The sequence below is a fragment of the Mytilus trossulus genome, chromosome 7 (genome assembly GCF_036588685.1).
Source record: "Mytilus trossulus isolate FHL-02 chromosome 7, PNRI_Mtr1.1.1.hap1, whole genome shotgun sequence".
NCBI lineage: Eukaryota > Metazoa > Mollusca > Bivalvia > Mytilida > Mytilidae > Mytilus > Mytilus trossulus.
In genome coordinates, this window is record NC_086379.1 from 46,847,968 (window position 1) to 46,866,411 (window position 18,444).

The 18,444-nt window shown below is 33.0% G+C and overlaps 1 protein-coding gene across 1 annotated transcript in view; it reads right to left on the minus strand.

The window, feature by feature from the left end:
* The window catches only part of LOC134726452 (uncharacterized), a 186,330-nt gene that overhangs the window by 69,432 nt on the left and 98,454 nt on the right, over nucleotides 1-18,444 (minus strand). The window contains exons 23-24 of the mRNA XM_063590857.1: nucleotides 13,503-13,598; nucleotides 4,936-5,130 (exon numbers count right to left, since the gene is read on the minus strand). Coding sequence (XP_063446927.1) covers nucleotides 4,936-5,130; nucleotides 13,503-13,598 — 291 coding nt within the window. The remainder of the gene's footprint in view (nucleotides 1-4,935; nucleotides 5,131-13,502; nucleotides 13,599-18,444) is intronic.

The window sequence follows — 18,444 nt, forward strand, 5'->3', positions numbered from 1 at the left end:
CCGTTTACAAGTTTTCAAACAAGAGGGGGTGGGGTGATCCCCTAGGGACTTCCCTATTATTTCATTTGATTTGTTTTATTGTCCCCTACAAGAATATATATGGTTTAGGGGTGGGGATCTGGACCGTTTACAAGTTTTCAAACAAGAGGGGTGGGGTGACCCCCTAGGGACTTCCCTTTTATTTCATTTGATTTGTTTTATTGTCCCCTACAAGAATATATATGGTTTAGGGGTGGGGATCTGGACTGTTTACAAGATAATAGCACATTCTCAAATTGAAGGGGGTGGGGATGACCCTCCAGGGCATCCCCCTATATTTCATGTGATTTATTTTATTGTCCTATAATCATTCTGAAGACTGCATGTATCTATTACTTATAGTTTTCAAGTTATATTCATTTAAAAAAAAATTGAAAATAAAATCCCATAGGGTTCTATAGTAAAAATTTGTAAGGGTTCCACGGAACCCAGTGTCTCACCTATTTTTGCTGTAATCGCAGGCTCAACAACAATGAGGAAAAAAATCAATAAAAATATTCCTCTTGTTGCAATTTATGATTGTAAGAAAACCTAAGTCCATTTAAAAGTAAATTACAGAACTAGAGGCTCTAAAGAGCCTGTGTCGCTCACCTTGGTCTATGTGCATATTAAACAAAGGACACAAATGGATTCATGACAAAATTGTATTTTGGTGATGGTGATGTGTTTGAAGTTCTTACTTTACTGAACGTTCTTGCTTCTTACAATTATATCTATAATGAACCTTGCCCATTAGTAACAGAGAAAAATATTTGGTAAAATTTTACATAAATTTACCGAATTAATGAAAATTGTTAAAAATTGACTATAAAGGGCAATAACTCCTTAAGGGGTCAATTGACCATTTAGGTCATGTTGACTTATTTGTAGATCTTACTTTGCTGAACATTATTGCTGTTTACAGTTTATCTCTATCTATAATAGTATTCAAGATAATAACCAAAAACGGCAAAATTTCTTTAAAAATTACCAATTGGAGGGCAGCAAGCCAACAACCGATTGTCCAATTCATGTGAAAATTTCAGGGCAAATAGATATTGACTTGATTAACATATTAACTTCTTGTCAGATTTGCTCTAAATGCTTTGGTTTCAGAGTTATAAGCCAAAATCTACATTTTACCCCTGTTCTATTTTTAGCCGTGGCGTCCATCTTGGTTGAATGGCCAGGTCATCGGACACAATTTTCAAACTAGATACCCCAAAGATGATTGTGGCCAAGTTTGGATTAATTTGGCTCAGTAGTTTCAGAGGAGAAGATTTTTGTAAAAGATTACTTAGATTTATGAAAAATGGTTAAAAGTTGACTATAAAGGGCAATAACTCCTAAAGGGGTCAACTGACCATTTCGGTCATGTTGACTTATTTGTAAATCTAACTTTGCTGAACATTATTGATGTTTACAGTTTATTTCTATCTATAATAATATTCAAGATAATAACCAAAAAACAGCAAAATTTCCTCAAAATTACCAATTCAGGGGCAGCAACCCAACAACAGGTTGACCGATTCATCTGAAAATTTCAGGGCAGATAGATCTTGACCTGATAAACATTTTTATCCCATGTCAAATTTCCTCAAAATGCTTTGGTTTTTGAGTTATAAGCCAAAAACTGCATTTTACCCCTATGTTCTATTTTTAGCCGTGGCGGCCATCTTGGTTGGTTGACCGGGTCACGCCACACATTTTTTAAACTAGATACCCCAAAGATGATTGTGGCCATGTTTGGATTAATTTGGCTCAGTAGTTTCAGAGGAGAAGATTTTTGTAAAAGATTACTTAGATTTATGAAAAATGGTTAAAAATTGACTATAAAGGGCAATAACTCCTAAAGGGGTCAACTGACCATTTCGGTCATGTTGACTTATTTGTAAATCTAACTTTGCTGAACATTATTGCTGTCTACAGTTTATCTCTATCTATAATAATATTCAAGATAATAACCAAAAAACAGCAAAATTTCCTCAAAATTACCAATTCAGGGGCAGCAACCCAACAACAGGTTGACCGATTCATCTGAAAATTTTAGGGCAGATAGATCTTGACCTGATAAACATTTTTACCATGTCAGATTTCCTCTAAATGCTTTGGTTTTTGAGTTATAAGCCAAAAACTGCATTTTACCCCTATGTTCTATTTTTAGCCGTGGCGGCCATCTTGGTTGGATGACCGGGTCACGCCACACATTTTTTAAACTAGATACCCCAATGATGATTGTGGCCAAGTTTGGTTTGATTTGGCCCAGTAGTTTCAGAGGAGAAGATTTTTGTAAAAGCTAACGCCGGACGACGACGGCCAGGTGAGCTAAAAAACGAAGTAATCTTTTTACAAACTTTACTTCTGGATACAATCTTATGATCATAAATAAGCTTCTGTCCAAATTTGGTACAAACCCAGGATAGTATAAGAAAGTTATTAAAATTTTAAAAACTTTCACCACAGAGTGAATGTGATGGTTCCCAGCAGAAAAACTAAGTCCGTTTATAAGTAAAATATGGAAAAAATGGATTTATTTATTTACAAAATTTACTTCTGGATACAAACAAGCTTCTGTCCAAGTATGGTACAAACCCAGAATAGTTTAAGAAAGTTATTAAAATTCTAAAAACTTTAACCACAGAGTGAATGTAATGTTTCCCCCCAGAAAAAACTAAGTCCATTTATAAGTAAAATACGGAAAAAATGGAATTTTAATTTTACTGAATTTACTTCTGGAAATTATCTTATGATCATAAACAAGCTTCTGTCCAAGTTTGGTACAAACCCAGGATAGTTTGAGAAAGTTATTAAAATTCTAAAAACTTTAACCACAGAGTGAATGTTTTGTTTCCCAGCAGAAAAAACTAAGTTCGTTTATAGTAAAATACGGAAAAAATGGGAATTTCATTTTTACAAAATTTACTTCTGGATACTATCTTATGATCATAAACAAGCTTCTGTTCAAGTTTGGTACAAACCCAGGATAGTTTGAGAAAGTTCTTAAAATTCTAAAAACTTTTTAAAACCACTGAGTGAATGTTTTGTTTCCCCGCAGAAAAAACTAAGTCTATTTATAGTAAAATACGGAAAAAATGGGAATTTCATTTTTACAAAATTTACTTCTGGATACTATCTTATGATCATAAACAAGCTTCTGTTCAAGTTTGGTACAAACCCAGGATAGTTTGAGAAAGTTATTAAAATTCTAAAAACTTTAACCACTGAGTGAATGTTTTGTTTCCCCGCAGAAAAAACTAAGTCTATTTATAGTATAATACGTAAAAAATGGAATTTTATTTTTACAAAATTTACTTCTAGATACTATCTTATGATCATAAACAAGCTTCTGTCAAAGTTTGGTAGAAATCCAGTATAGTTTAAGAAAGTAATTAAAATTTCAAAAACTTTAACCACAGAGTGAATATTTGTTGACGCCGCCGCCGACGGAATGTAGGATCGCTTAGTCTCGCTTTTTCGACTAAAGTCAAAGGCTCGATAAAAACCCTCCCTGCTTTCTACCCCCCAAAATACCCTTTAATAGACCCCAATGCACAAACGAAAGATTGATTGCTCACCTAGACATTTTGTCTACCATTTAATGAAATTCTAAGTCAATCTGACAAGCGGTTTTGGAGAAACGCTGTGGACAAGTTCATTTTTTAAAGTGGCGGAAGAAGAAGAAGAAGAAGAAGAAGAAGAAGAAGAAGAAGAAGAAGAAGAAGAAGAAGAAGAAGAAGAAGAAGAAGAAGAAGAAGAAGAAGAAGAAGAAGAAGAAGAAGAAGAAGAAGAAGAAGAAGAAGAAGAAGAAGAAGAAGAAGAAGAAGAAGAAGAAGAAGAAGAAGAAGAAGAAGAAGAAGAAGAAGAAGAAGAAGAAGAAGAAGAAGAAGAAGAAGAAGAAGAAGAAGAAGAAGAAGAAGAAGAAGAAGAAGAAGAAGAAGAAGAAGAAGAAGAAGAAGAAGAAGAAGAAGAAGAAGAAGAAGAAGAAGAAGAAGAAGAAGATTATTTAGGAATATTAATTTCAATAATTCAAAGTCAATATATAATTCACACAATTTAAACCAAGTGAAAGAACCTGCATAATGTCAGTTTTTAGACAAAAATAACAACTAGCAATAAATATATGTTTCAATAATAAAATGAACAATTCCACATTTAGGCCAGAGTTGGGCTAAACATGTTTCACGGCAAAAACACCACTGTCAAGTACAATGTGTAACAGAATTCACCGTCTTTTTACACAAATAATACCTGAAGATGTGTAAATAAATGCTAAAGTAGCTTTACTTAACTTCTTACATAAATTCACAAAGCTAAACATGAAATAAATAGGTTAGGAGAACAAAAGCATCCGTTCTCTGGGACAGTTAAATTCAACTTACCAAGTTATTTACATTCACAACAAAGATGTCATTATCACGGGCTATTTCCCATCATTACATACATTTCGCCGATCTCGTATACGCGATCATTACACTGACAAATATGCATGACCATAAATTATATACAATAAATAGTTTTATTCCATAATAACAATATTTCAATAAGCATACCCGAATTAAATCCCGTATTTCAGAAATAACTTCATTGTTGTGAAAAGAACGACAACTCTTGCACAAAACATAAACTACGATTTGGCGGAAAATGTGTCAACACACTAAATTCTACTGAAAACGTTGATAAATAAATGAAACAAGACTAAAATGTGCTTTATCAGGTCTGTCATACCCTTACACAAATTGGGCAAACTTAAATAATACGAAAGGAATGATCTTTAATAAGAAATCATTATTAAAGGTTTGTCCAAATACCATTTCAGTTTCACAACAACAACAATAACTTTCTTTTTAATTACCTTGCAAGTCTGCCTTAAAATTATTAAATGAATCATATCATATCTAGACAATAGTGAATACAAACCTCCACATGTAGGCAATATAAATTTCTTCCTTGGATGTTCAAAATTATAGACACCCAACGCTCCACATCTGTATTTTAGCTTGTGTTTTAGAGATAAGGCTTTTCCAGATTGACAATGTAATCCACATATATGTGTACTGTTGGGACAATACTCTACAGCTGCATCAGTTTCTGGCATCTGACATTCATCAGCATCTGTAATCATAAACAATACTTTACAGAATTAGTCATATGAAACTTTCAATTAAAAAAATGGTCCGTTTTTTATAACTTAAATGCTAGTTTTTATTATAAAACTTATGTACATATACTTTTTACAAGAAAAATTCTATAATTAGTCCAAATTTAGAAGTAATTTACTTTCTTTTTTGATGTTTGCTTCCAGTACACAATTAGCTGATATGTTTCCCTATGCAGTGAACTCAAAGTGACTTTTCTCATAAAAACCGGTGATCACAATATGCATGGATCTGTCTTTAAAATAAACTATTATCTTATTGTACATGTTATACACATGTTCAATATCCATGCTTCTTTGTTGATTGTTTACTATAAAGGTGACAATCGGTATAAACTATGACAATGACAATTAATTAGCTGCCATATTTTCACATCATAACAGAACGGGAGAAGTATTTTTTTTGACGATTATACGTTATGGATGCGTAAAAATGATTAAATCGTGCACAGGAGACCAAGTTTATGATATATATACATACAATGATTCAAGAATTGGATAAACATTATTTTTCTCCAGTCACTCGTTTCATATGACTTTAATATTATATTGAACTAATATTATTTTATATTTTTCTTATGGTTGTGGCCTACTATCTATTTCTTGTATGGGGAGATATTTCTAGAATCCCCCTGCAAGGAGTGTATAGGAAAAAGTAATACAAAGACTGCTTTAATTTGATTGGCTTATCAAGCATCATGAGAAGAAAATACGCATATCAAAGGTTAAGGATGTAGAACATTTCATCCATAGCAACATACATATGTGAATGCAAAAACTCAATTAAAGGCAATAGCTCCAATAAGGAGTTGACTGACAATTTCATACATATGTGAATGCAAAAACTCATTTCAAAGATTATACAGTCATAAGAAAAAAGTGAGTTCTCACTCAAAAAATTTGTAAGGGTTCCGCGGAACCCAGTGTCTCACCTATTTATGCTGTAAATCGCAGGCTCAACAACAATGAGGAAAAAAATCAATAAAAATATTCCTCTTGTTACTATTTTATGATTGTAAGAAAATCTAAGTCCATTTAAAAGTAAAATATGAAAAAAAAGAATTTATTTATTTACAAAATTTACTTCTGGATACTATATTATGATCATAAACAAGCTTCTGTCCAAGTTTGGTACAAACCCAGGATATGTTAAGAAAGTTATTAAAATTCTAAAAACTTTAACCACAGAATGAATGTAATGTTTCCCTGCAGAAAAATCTAAGTCCATTTATAAGTAAAATACGGAAAAAATGGAATTTTATTTTTACAAAATTTACTTCTGGATATTATCTTATGATCATAAACAAGCTTCTGTCCAAGTTTGGTAAAAACCCAGGATAGCTGGAGAAAGTTATTAAAATTCTAAAAACTTTGACCACAGAGAGAATGTTTTGTTTCCCCGCAGAAAAAACTAAGTCCATTTATAGTAAAATACGGAAAAAATGGAATTTTATTTTTACAAAATTTACTTCTGGATACTATCTTATGATCATAAACAAGCTTCTGTCAAAGTGTGGTAGAAATCCAGTATGGTTTAAGAAAGTTATTAAAATTTCAAAAACTTTAACCACAGAGTGAATATTTGTTGACGCCGCCGACGCCGACGGAATGTAGGATCGCTTAGTCTCGCTTTTTCGACTAAAGTCGAAGGCTCGACAAAAATGTCCTTCATTTCAACAAAAATCAATATTTTTCCAAAAAGTCTTATGTAATTACTACAAGCCTGATTTATATCAAATGAATACCATAAAATGCAAAAATGTTTAAAGTTTTATTGTTTATTTGGCCACGATATATTGTTCATGCTCATTTTAATTTTCTGATGAGTAGAAAAATATTTCTTGAAAAGTTTGCTATGTATTCTAACCAAATTAAAATCGCAAAAAATTGCATTTGTGTTTATCCCATCAAATAATAAAAACAAACCTCTTAAAAATTATGACCAAACTAGATGTGTCAAAGCCACACGAATGGCCCCGCCTCAAAAATTTGAAAAATCTGTAATTTCAATAACACAATAAAAATAAAGTCTATAACTGTGATTTTCAACAATTTTCAAAGTTGTAAACCCTTAATTTTTGCAAAAATTAGCGGAAGCGGAGTGGAACGAAACTTAAACTTGATCTGAAACTCATCATGAGTAACTCATATACCAAAAATCAGCCCAAATATCTAAAAGCGTTCAGAAAAAAAGTTTGTATAACTGTGATTTTCAACAATTTATCAAAGTCCATAGCCAGTAATTTTGACAAAAATAAGCCGCGAGGGAAAAAACTTAAATTTTATCTGTAAGTCATCCTGGTTAACTCACATGCCAAAAATCATCCCAATATCTAAAGGTTTTAGACAAAAAGTCTGTATAACTGTGATTTAACAATTTATCAAAGTCCAAAGCTCGTAATTTCGTCAAAATTAGCCAAGCGGAACGAAACTTAAACTCGATCTGTAACTCATCATGGTTAACTCACATACCAAAAATCAGCCCAATATCTGAAAGAGTTTGGAAAAAAGTCTGTATAACTGTGATTTTAAACATTTTATCAAAGTCCAAAGCCCGTTATTTCGGCAAAAATGAGGGGAGCCGAACGAAACTTGATCTGTAACTCATCATGGTCAACCCACATACAAAAATCAGCCTGATATCTGAAGGTGTTTAGAAAAAAACTCTGTATAATGGTTTGTTGCAGAATGACTGAATGACGGAATTTCGGAATGATGTCATTATTAATAAAAGGCTCTGTTCTGTTAGAATTATCAAGAAACTTAAAAGGTACAATTGATCAGTCATGAATTTTGGAATTTGGGAATTTCGGACAAGGGTAAAAACTATATGGCACCGACAACTTCTTTGCGGGGCCATAATAAAAAAAAAAAAATCAGACATTTCTGCATGTTATGGTATCTGTTTTATAAAAATAGCTCATTAAATTACATGGTCATATTTTTTCTTTTTAAATATTGATTTTAGATGAAATGATAGGACATTTTTTGAGTGAAAACTCACTTTTGTCCAATGACTGTAGCCCCTTTAAGGAGTCAACTGGCAATTTCAGCATTAAATGCCTTACTTGTAGAGGTTGTCAGTTGCTTGCCATTTTTTTTGCTTTTTAAAGTTCTTATTTATCCATTAGTTTTCAAGAAAATTGGTAAAACCCCCTAAAAATTGGTAAAATTGATCATCTATTTGACAAAGAGTCATCTAAGGATTTCATATGTATTTGCTATTTATCTATTATATAGTTTTCTAGGTAATGCTCACAGTAAACTGAATCAAAGCGCGAAAGCGCTGTAAAGGCAGTTAATTACAGGTTGTGTGTATTTCTAGTCCAGTTATACCATTATCTTCCATAGAACAGAGGTGGTTTGTAGAATTTAAGATTCAGAGTTCTTTTGTACCTAGTTCACCTATATCTATAGTCTATGTTTACAGTATATTTTCTGTGCCTCCCATGAAATGCATTTTTAGCCATGGCCTTGTCAGTTTGCTTTAAATTTATGAGTTTGACTGTCCCTTTGGTGTCTTTCGTCCCTCTTCTTTAGACATATAAGAACTTTTCCTTTGCAATATAAATAGACTATTTTTAACTATTGATTGTATACGCATATATTCTATGACTCCCATAAAAAATAGTTCACAAAGATTGACTAGTCTCTGTACTGTGTTTATAGCAAGAACACCAAGTAAAATAATGGTAAATGTACATAGTAACATGTCAACTTTTTTGATGACCATACCTGGCAACTGTCAGTATTTGCAGAGTATTTCCCCCATCGAGCTCAAGGCTCCCAAATGGAAATTTTGTAAGAGCAATTTTGTTGACTATTTTAAAGAAAACAATTAATTCAACAATGGCTATGAGCTTGTTAATGCACGAAGAAGCCAAAACCACATTAGAATATATTTGAAGGGAATCCATGACAAATTGCCCCACTTTAAAAACAAGAGTGCACACACTGAAATGTCTCACCTTCTTTACTAATCATTGATATTATGTTGCTAATCCTAATAATAAAGCTTTATTACAACTGTCACATAATCTTAACATAAACCAAGAAAACTAAACATTGACATTTGAACCATGAAAATGAGGTCAAGGTCAGATAAACTATGCCAGGTAGGCATGTACAGCTAACAATTCTCCCATACAACAAATAAAATTGACTTATTGCTTATAGTTTAAGAAAAACAGACCAAAACACAAAAGCTTAACACTGAGCAATGAATTGTAAAAAATGAGATCAAGGTCAAATAAAACCTGCGCGACTGACATGTAGATCATGAAATATTTCCATACACCAAATATAGTTGACCTATTGCATATAGTATTAGAAAAAAAGGCCAAAACTCATAAACTTAACTTCGACCACTGAACCATGAAAATGAGGTCAAGGTCATATGACACCTGCCAGGTAGACCTTTACATCTAACAACCATTCTATACACAAAATATAGAAGACCTAATGCAAACAGTATAAGAAAAACAGACCAAAACACAAAACTTAACTATAACCACTAAACCATGAAAATGAGGTCAAGGTCAGATGACACCTGCCAGTTGGACAAGTACACCTTACAATGCTTCCATACACTGAATTTACTAGACCTATTGCTTATAGTATCTCAGATATGGACTTGACCACCAAAACTTAACCTTGTTCGCTGATCCATGAAATGAGGTCGAGGTCAAGTGAAAACTGTCTGACGGGCAAGAGGACCTTGCAAGGTACGCACATACCAAATATAGTTATCCTATTACTTATAATAAGAGAGAATTTAACATTACAAATATTTTAACTTTTTTTTCAAGTAGTCACTGAACCATGAAAATGTGGTCAAGGACATTGGACATGTGACTGACGGAAACTTCGTAACATGAGGCAACCATATACAAAGTATGAAGCATCCAGGTCTCCCACCTTCTAAAATATAAAGCTTTTAAGAACTGAGCTAACATCGCCGCCGCCCCCGGATCACTATCCCTATGTCGAGCTTTCTGCGACAAAAGTTGCAGGCTCGACAAAAAAACTGCCCCAACCTGGATTACCAAATCGCCCCCACTTGTGAACCGTGTTAAATCCCGTTAATATTACTCCTGCCAACTGGTCCCACCTAATGGAAATCAGTGAAATCTAGATAAATATATTATTAACCAGGATGAATTTAGTAATGCCAACTCACCCCACTTATGGAAAAAGATGTTATCCCATCGAATATAAGTTCAATTCCATATGTTGCATTATGATACATTTAACAGGTTTCTTTTCAATTGTTATGCAAATAACTAAGCTTCAAAACTTAGTTATTCCTCAACAATCAGGTTTTTTTTAGAATTATAATTTCAGTATATATCAATAATAGTAAGTAAATTAATTTTCGGTTTGTTTGTATTCGGTGTACATTAGTTTTCATTAAAGTGGTGGGAGTTTTTATTTTTAATTATATATATATATTATTAATCTAAATATTACCGTTTTTTTATAAGAAGGGCGAGTTGGCAGGAGTAATATTAAACATGATTTAACCAATTTCACATGTGGGGCGATATGATAAATCAGTTTGTGGCGGTTTTTTTAAAAGTGGGGCGATTAGCCAGTGGGGCGACTTGTCCTGCTTCCATTTGAAGGCCCCCCTTGAAGGTTTTGTATGACTAAATGAACCATCTTTCATGTAAAACCCCCATGTGCATTTTGAAAAGTTGGCAAAATCTACTGGTATGAATGAAAAAGAAGTTTTCAATTAAGGCTCTGTGGCCATAACAGCTGTCTCATTAGCATTTTAACCACTTCCAATATTTGCAATTAAAACAATAGAAGAAAATTATTCAACGCAAAAACAAAACTTACTTGTAAATATGAAATTCTCTTTACGGTATGAGTTTTTCTCATTGTTTGAGATTGTACAGTAGTACATGTACCTGTAACTGCTTATACCAATTTCTTATTCACTTTTGCTTGATTAACTCACTAAATATCACATACATTGTACCACATCTCCTTATTTTTATAAGCATTCCAATAACATGAACAATTGTAATTCAATTCTATATACCAAAGCAAAATGAACTGCACCACTTTCATTCACTAGTATGCATCTTTTGGCAAAATACAAGTTCTTAAATGACACAATATATATTTATTGATAAAAAAAAATAATTTAGTATACAACTCTATAAACAGGTATAAAAAAACACAGCTGTGTCATAACTTGTGAAATCTGTGCTGAAAACACAGACATTGATGGTATTTGAGTAATTCCATTTGTGAAGCTCAACATTAGCTCGTCAGTTGGTGGTGGACAGTTATAATTCCTTTCTGCAGGCTAGGATGAATGACTTTTCAGGAAAACCAATTTCACAAATCAAAACTTTCCTCTAGATTTCTCCTACAATATTCATCCAGTTTAGCTCTTTTGTTTTAATTGGACACCGTCCTGATTTTTAATTTTGCAAACCATTCAGTCTCTTGCTTGCAAATGGTGCATGAAATTAGGATGGGTATGGCAGTAGACAAGTCTCTTTAAAGTGGGTTTGTGCCCTGAAAAAAAGTTTTATAACTTTTTTTTTTTGAAACTTGTGCAACACACATACCTAAATAACTATAACATAGAAGAGAGCAGCATTCGTGTCAATGTTTTGTTCCTGTTTCCATTGTCATTGATATTTTTTTCAGAAAGCCTGAGGCATAGCTCATGAATTCCTGTCATTACATCTTATTAAGATTAACATAATTACTGCTAGAATAATTATCAGTATGATATACGTACACTATCATTGTACAGCCCAAGTCTTCAGTATATATAATTGTTGCATTCATTCACTCCTGTGTTCAGTCGTTCAAAAATATTTAAACATCAACAAATGAACTTTAATAAGGACAAGAAAACACTAGAAAAGATACGTACATACAACCCGTGTTTAAGTGTATTTGAGAGAAATATATCGGGTTAAACGATTTATAAAGGAGAAATATATCTGGTTAAACGATGTATAAAGGAGGAAAAATTGTAGATATTGCATTACGATGCTTTCTACCTAATAGCACGTGGATATGTTTACATATTTAGACTTGACCCAGTATGACCCGTACCTTGTAGGTCACCGCCGTCGACTAGACTACAGTCGTGTATAAGACAATTAAAAGCTTAAGCCTGTACTATTTGTGTGAAGTAAATGTGTTTGTTCTGTACATTTAAATTGTTTTACCTGATAGCAAGGACGTATATCTATCCGTTTCCTTCTCAATTCACTTTGTCAAATTCTTCGAGCTTCTTCAAAACATACGTATTACTGCGCCGGAAGTGAGAAAAATATGAGAAATCCTCGTAAAATAATGCTATTTTCAATTTTGTGGAATCCATTTTGTTATATTTATAATACAATGATAAAAAAAGTTACGATTAATTATGAATTTGCATATCATTATACGGAACGTTTATGGACTATTTTTTCCATAGCTGTAAAACGGTCATTTTGGCGGGAAATCATGTACACATACACACGTAGATTGGCTGGTACCCAATCGTAATGTTACACATCACATACACAAAAAGCTAATACCCGGAACGTAGTACCGGGAACCAGGATAATACGTAGACAACATACACAACTAATACCGAAATTGAAAAAGCTTTACAGTTTCTCGTTCATAAACCGAATTCCGCTTTGAATTATAGAAGATGCAATATTTATCATGTTCAATCGACTTTTCATTGTTATATCAACATCTGAACTGATTAAAGAATCTTAAGATGTCAGATAACACTCGAAATTGACCCGACCTCTTTCCGCACGGAATACACATAATGATAGTTTGTAGTCAGGTTGACTGCTTATAATGCAAAATACACACTCATAACAAGTTCTATAAAACAAACAAAACACACTGATCGTTTCTTTAGTCCCCAATGTAAATGAAAGAAATAAAAAACATATCATACCATAAAAAGAAGAGGAGAAATTCGAACATTTCCGGATCTATTTCTTGCCAAAAGACCCCCTGTAAAGATTGCGTATGAAAAGATGAACCTCATGACTTAAAAGTCAGGCCTTAAAGCACTGCCTTTAAAAATCAGCATACAAATATCCATAACAGATTAGAGTTCTAATTATTGCAATAATCAGCAAGTATCATTATTCACATTGATAAAAACTTCAATCATATTTGAATTTACAATAAGCAGAAACGCTAAAAATTGTCATTTAAGGGCAATAACTCCTATCAAGAGTCAAACTGACTATTTAAGCAATAATTGATTTATACATATCTCGAGTTTAAAAACATCTATTCTAATAATGATAAATCATTATGGAATAGTCCACTTTATACTCACATTTAACATATACTTTAAATCTACAAATATCATAATTCATGGCTTCATCATAGGCCACAAATACTTCATTGCTGCTACCATATATATACAATTCATCTGAAAACAAAGAACAATAGTAATAAAACAAAGTTAAACTATCCCCTGACACAACAGATATTTTTATTGTCAAAGTGCTACATGTGTAATTTCAATAATATTCCAATAACTAGAGGCTCTAAAGAGCCTGTATCGCTCATCTTGGTCTATGTGAATATTAAACAAAGGACGCAGATGGATTCATCACAAAATTGTGTTTTGATGATGGTGATGTGTTTGTACATCTTACTTTACTGAACATTCTTGCTGCTTACAATTATCTCTATCAATAATTAACTTGGTCCAGTAGTTTCAGTGGAAAATTGTTAAAAATTGACTGTAAAGGACAATAACTCCTTAGGGGGTCAATTGACCATTTCGGTTATGTTGACTTATTTGTAAATCTTACTTTGCCGAACATAATTGCTGTTTACAGTTTACCTCTATCTATAATAATATTCAAGATAATAACCAAAAACAGCAAAATTTCCTTAAAATTACCAATTCAGGTGCAGCAACCCAACAACGGGTTGTCCAATATATCTGAAAATTTCAGGGCAGATAGATGTTGACCTGATAAACAATTTTACTTCATCTCAGATTTTCTCTAAATGCTTTGGTTTTTCAGTTATAAGCCAAAAACTGCATTTTACCCCCATGTTCTATTTTTAGCCATGGCTGCCATCTTTGTTGGATGGCCGGGTCACTGGACACATTTTTTAAACTAGATACCCCAAAGATGATTGTGGCCAAGTTTGGATTAATTTGGCTCAGTAGTTTCAGAGGAGAAGTTTTTTGTAAAAGATTACTAAGATTTACGAAAAATGGTTAAAAATTGACTATAAAAGGCAATAACTCCTAAAGAGGTCAACTGACCATTTTGGTCATGTTGACTTATTTGTAAATCTGACTTTGCTGAACATTATTGCTGTTTACAGTTTATCTCTATCTATAATAATATTCAAGATAATAACCAACTAGAGGCTCTAAAGAGCCTGTGTCACTCACCTTGGTCTATGTGAATATTAAACAAAGGAAGCAGATGGATTCATGACAAAATTGTGTTTTGGTGATGGTGATGTGTTTGTACATCTTACTTTACTGAACATTCTTGCTGCTTGCAACTATTTCTATCTATATTGAACTTGGTCCAGTAGTTTCAGTAGAAAATGTTTGAAAAAATTTACAAATTTAAATGAAAATTGTTAAAAATTTACTATAAAGGACAATAACTCCTTAGGGGGTCAGTTGACCATGGCGGCCATCTTGATTGGTTCGTTGGGTCACGCCACACACTTTTTAAACTAAATACCCCAATGATGATTGTAGCAAAGTTTAGTTTAATTTGGCCCAGTAGTTTTAGAGGAGAAGGTTTTTGTAAAAGATAACTAAGATTTACGAAAAATGTTTAAAAATTTACTATAAAGGGCAATAACATAACCATTTTGGTCATGTTGACTTATTTGTTAATCTTACTTTGCTGAACATTATTGCTGTTTACAGTTTATCTCTATCTATAATAATATTCAAGATAATAACCAAAAACAGCAAAATTTCCCTAAAATTACCAATTCAGGGGCAGCAAACCTACAACGGGTTGTCCAATTCATCTGAAAATTTCAGGGCAGATAGATTTCAACCTAATAAACAATTTAACACATGTCAGATTAGCCCTCAATGATCTGGTTTTAGAGTTAAAAGCCAAAACTGCATTTTACCCCTATGTTCTATTTTTAGCTGTGGTGGCCATCTTGGTTGGTTGGCCGGGTCACGCCACACATTTTTTAAACCAGATACCCCAATGATAATTGTGGTCTAGTTTGGTTTAATTTGGCCCAGTAGTTTCAGAGGAGAAGATTTTTGTAAAAGATTACAAAATTTACGAAAAATTGGTAAAAAATTACTATTAAGGGCAATAACTCCTTACGTGGTCAACTGACCATTTTGATCATGTTGACTTATTTGTAGATCTTACTTTGCTGAACATTATTGCTGTTTACAGTTTATCTCTATCTATAATAATTTTCAAGATAATAACCAACCAGATGCTTCGCAGGGCGTAGCTTTATACGACCGCAGAGGTTGAACCCTGAACGGTTGGGGCAAGTATGGACACAACATTCAAGCTGGATTCAGCTCTAAATTTGGATTGTGATTAAATAGTTGACACAGCATAGGTTTCTGACACAGAATGAATGTGTTCTAATGAACTTAAAATTTTTGTTTTCTCTTAGAGCAATTCACTATGCTGTTCAATATTAATCCTCTCAAAAAAATGTTTGAAGAAATTTTCTTTTTATTTATGAAATTTCAAATGAGAAAAATTGAACCCAATTTTTTAATCACATCCCCCTTTCCCTTATTCCAAAACTAATCTCAATTAAAATATTCTAATGGAGTTTGCAACAATAACTACTCATTTAAATACATCATAAAATATTAAGATGTAAAAAAACTGCTTGTTATCACTGAATGGTAAAGATTATCTAAATTTATCAGTTGGTAGTAAAAAGTGAATATACATTGTATATTGTATATAACAAAGATTTAAGTTGATTCTGGACAAAGAAAGATAACTCCAATAAAAAAAAAATCTTGCAATAAGATATTTCTTGCTTACAATTTTGGACAAAGAAAGATAACTCTAATTAAAAAAAAATTTGCTATTTCACAATATTGTGAAATTAGATATTTCTTGCCATTGCACAATACTGTGCAATTGAAAAGACTTGCTATTCCACAATACTTAATATAATAATTTTAGATCCTGATTTGGACCAACTTGAAAACTGGGCCCATAATCAAAAATCTAAGTACATGTTTAGATTCAGCATATCAAAGAGGCCCAAGAATTTAATTTTTGTTAAAATCAAACTTAGTTTAATTTTGGACTCTTTGGACCTTAATGTAGGCCAATTTGAAAACGGGACCAAAAATGAAGAATCTACATACACAGTTAGATTTGGCATATCAAAGAACCCCATTTATTCAATTTTTGATGAAATCAAAAAAGTTTAATTTTGGACCCCGATTTGGGCCAACTTGAAAACTGGGCCAATAATAAAAAATATGAGTTCATTTTTAGATTCAGCATATCAAAGAACCCCAAGGATTCAATTTTTGTTAAAATCAAACTAAGTTTAATTTTGGACCCTTTGGACCTTAATGTAGACCAATTTGAAAACGGGACCAAAAGTTAAGAATCTACGAGTTAAGTCTGCTAATTTATATTTTATCGTATGTTTTTATATGTTGTGATGTTATGCTATTGTTTCAGAAAAAGGGAGAAGGTTTGGGCCCATTAAAACGTTTAATCCCGCTGCAAATGTTTGCACCTGTCCTAAGTCAGGAATCTGATGTACAGTAGTTGTCGTTTGTTTATGTAATATATACGTGTTTCTCGTTTCTCGTTTTGTTTATATAGATTAGACCGTTGGTTTTCCCGTTTGAATGGTTTTACACTAGTAATTTTGGGGCCCTTTATAGCTTGTTGTTCGGTGTGAGCCAAGGCTCCGTGTTGAAGGCCGTACTTTAACCTATAATGGTTTAATTTTTAAATTGTTATTTGGATGGAGAGTTGTCTCATTGGCACTCACACCACATCTTCCTATATCTATACACAGTTAGATTGGGCATATCAAAGAACCCCAATTATTCAATTTTGATGAAATCAAACAAAGTTTAATTTTAGACCCTTTGGGCCCCTTTTTCCTAAACTGTTGGGACCAAAACTCCCAAAATCAATACTAACTTTCCTTTTATGGTCATTACCCTTGTGTTTAAATTTCATAGATTTCTATTTACTTATACTAATGTTATGGTGCGAAAACCAAGAAAAATGCTTATTTGGGTCCCTTTTTGGCCCCTAATTCCTAAACTGTTGGAACCTAAACTCCCAAAATCAATACCAATCTTCCTTTTGTGGTCATAAACATTATGTTTAAATTTCATTGATTTCTATTTACTTAAACTAAAGTTATTGTGCGAAAACCAAGAATAATGCTTATTTGGGCCCTTTTTTGGCCCCTAATTCCTAAACTGTTGAAACCAAAACTCCCAAAATCAATCCCAACCTTTCTTTTGTGGTCATAAACCTTGTGTTAAAATTTCATAGATTTCTATTGACTTTTACTAAAGTTAGAGTGCGAAAACTAAAAGTATTCGGACGACGACGACGACGACGACGACGACGCCAACGTGATAGCAATATACGACGAAATTTTTTTCAAAATTTGCGAACAGCAAAATTTCCCTATAATTACCAATTCAGGGGCAGCAAACCTACAACGGGTTGTCCAATTCATCTGAAAATTTCAGGGCAGATAGATCTTGACCTGATAATCAATTTTACCCCATGTCAGATTTGCTCTAAATGCTTTGGTTTTTGAGTTATGAGCCAAAAACTGCATTTTACCCCTATGTTCTATTTTTAGCCATGGCGGCCATCTTGGTTGGTTGGCCGGGTCACGCCACACATTTTTTAAACTAGATACCCTAATGATGATTGTAGCCAAGATTGGTTTAATTTGGCCCCGTAGTTTCAGAGGAGAAGATTTTTGTAAAAGTTAACGACGACGGACGACAGACGCCAAGTGATGAGAAAAGCTCACTTGGCCTTTTAGGCCAGGTGCGCTAAAAACAGTAAAACTTCCTTAAAATTACCAATTCAGGGGCAGCAACCCAACAACGGGTTGTCCGATTCATCTGAAAATTTCAATGCAGATAGATCTTGACCAGATAAACAATTTTACACCTGTCAGATTTGCTCTAAATGCTTTGGTTTTTGAGTTATAAGACAAAAACTGTATTTTACCTCTATGTTCTATTTTTAGCCATGGCGGCCATCTTGGTTGGTTGGCCGGGTCAC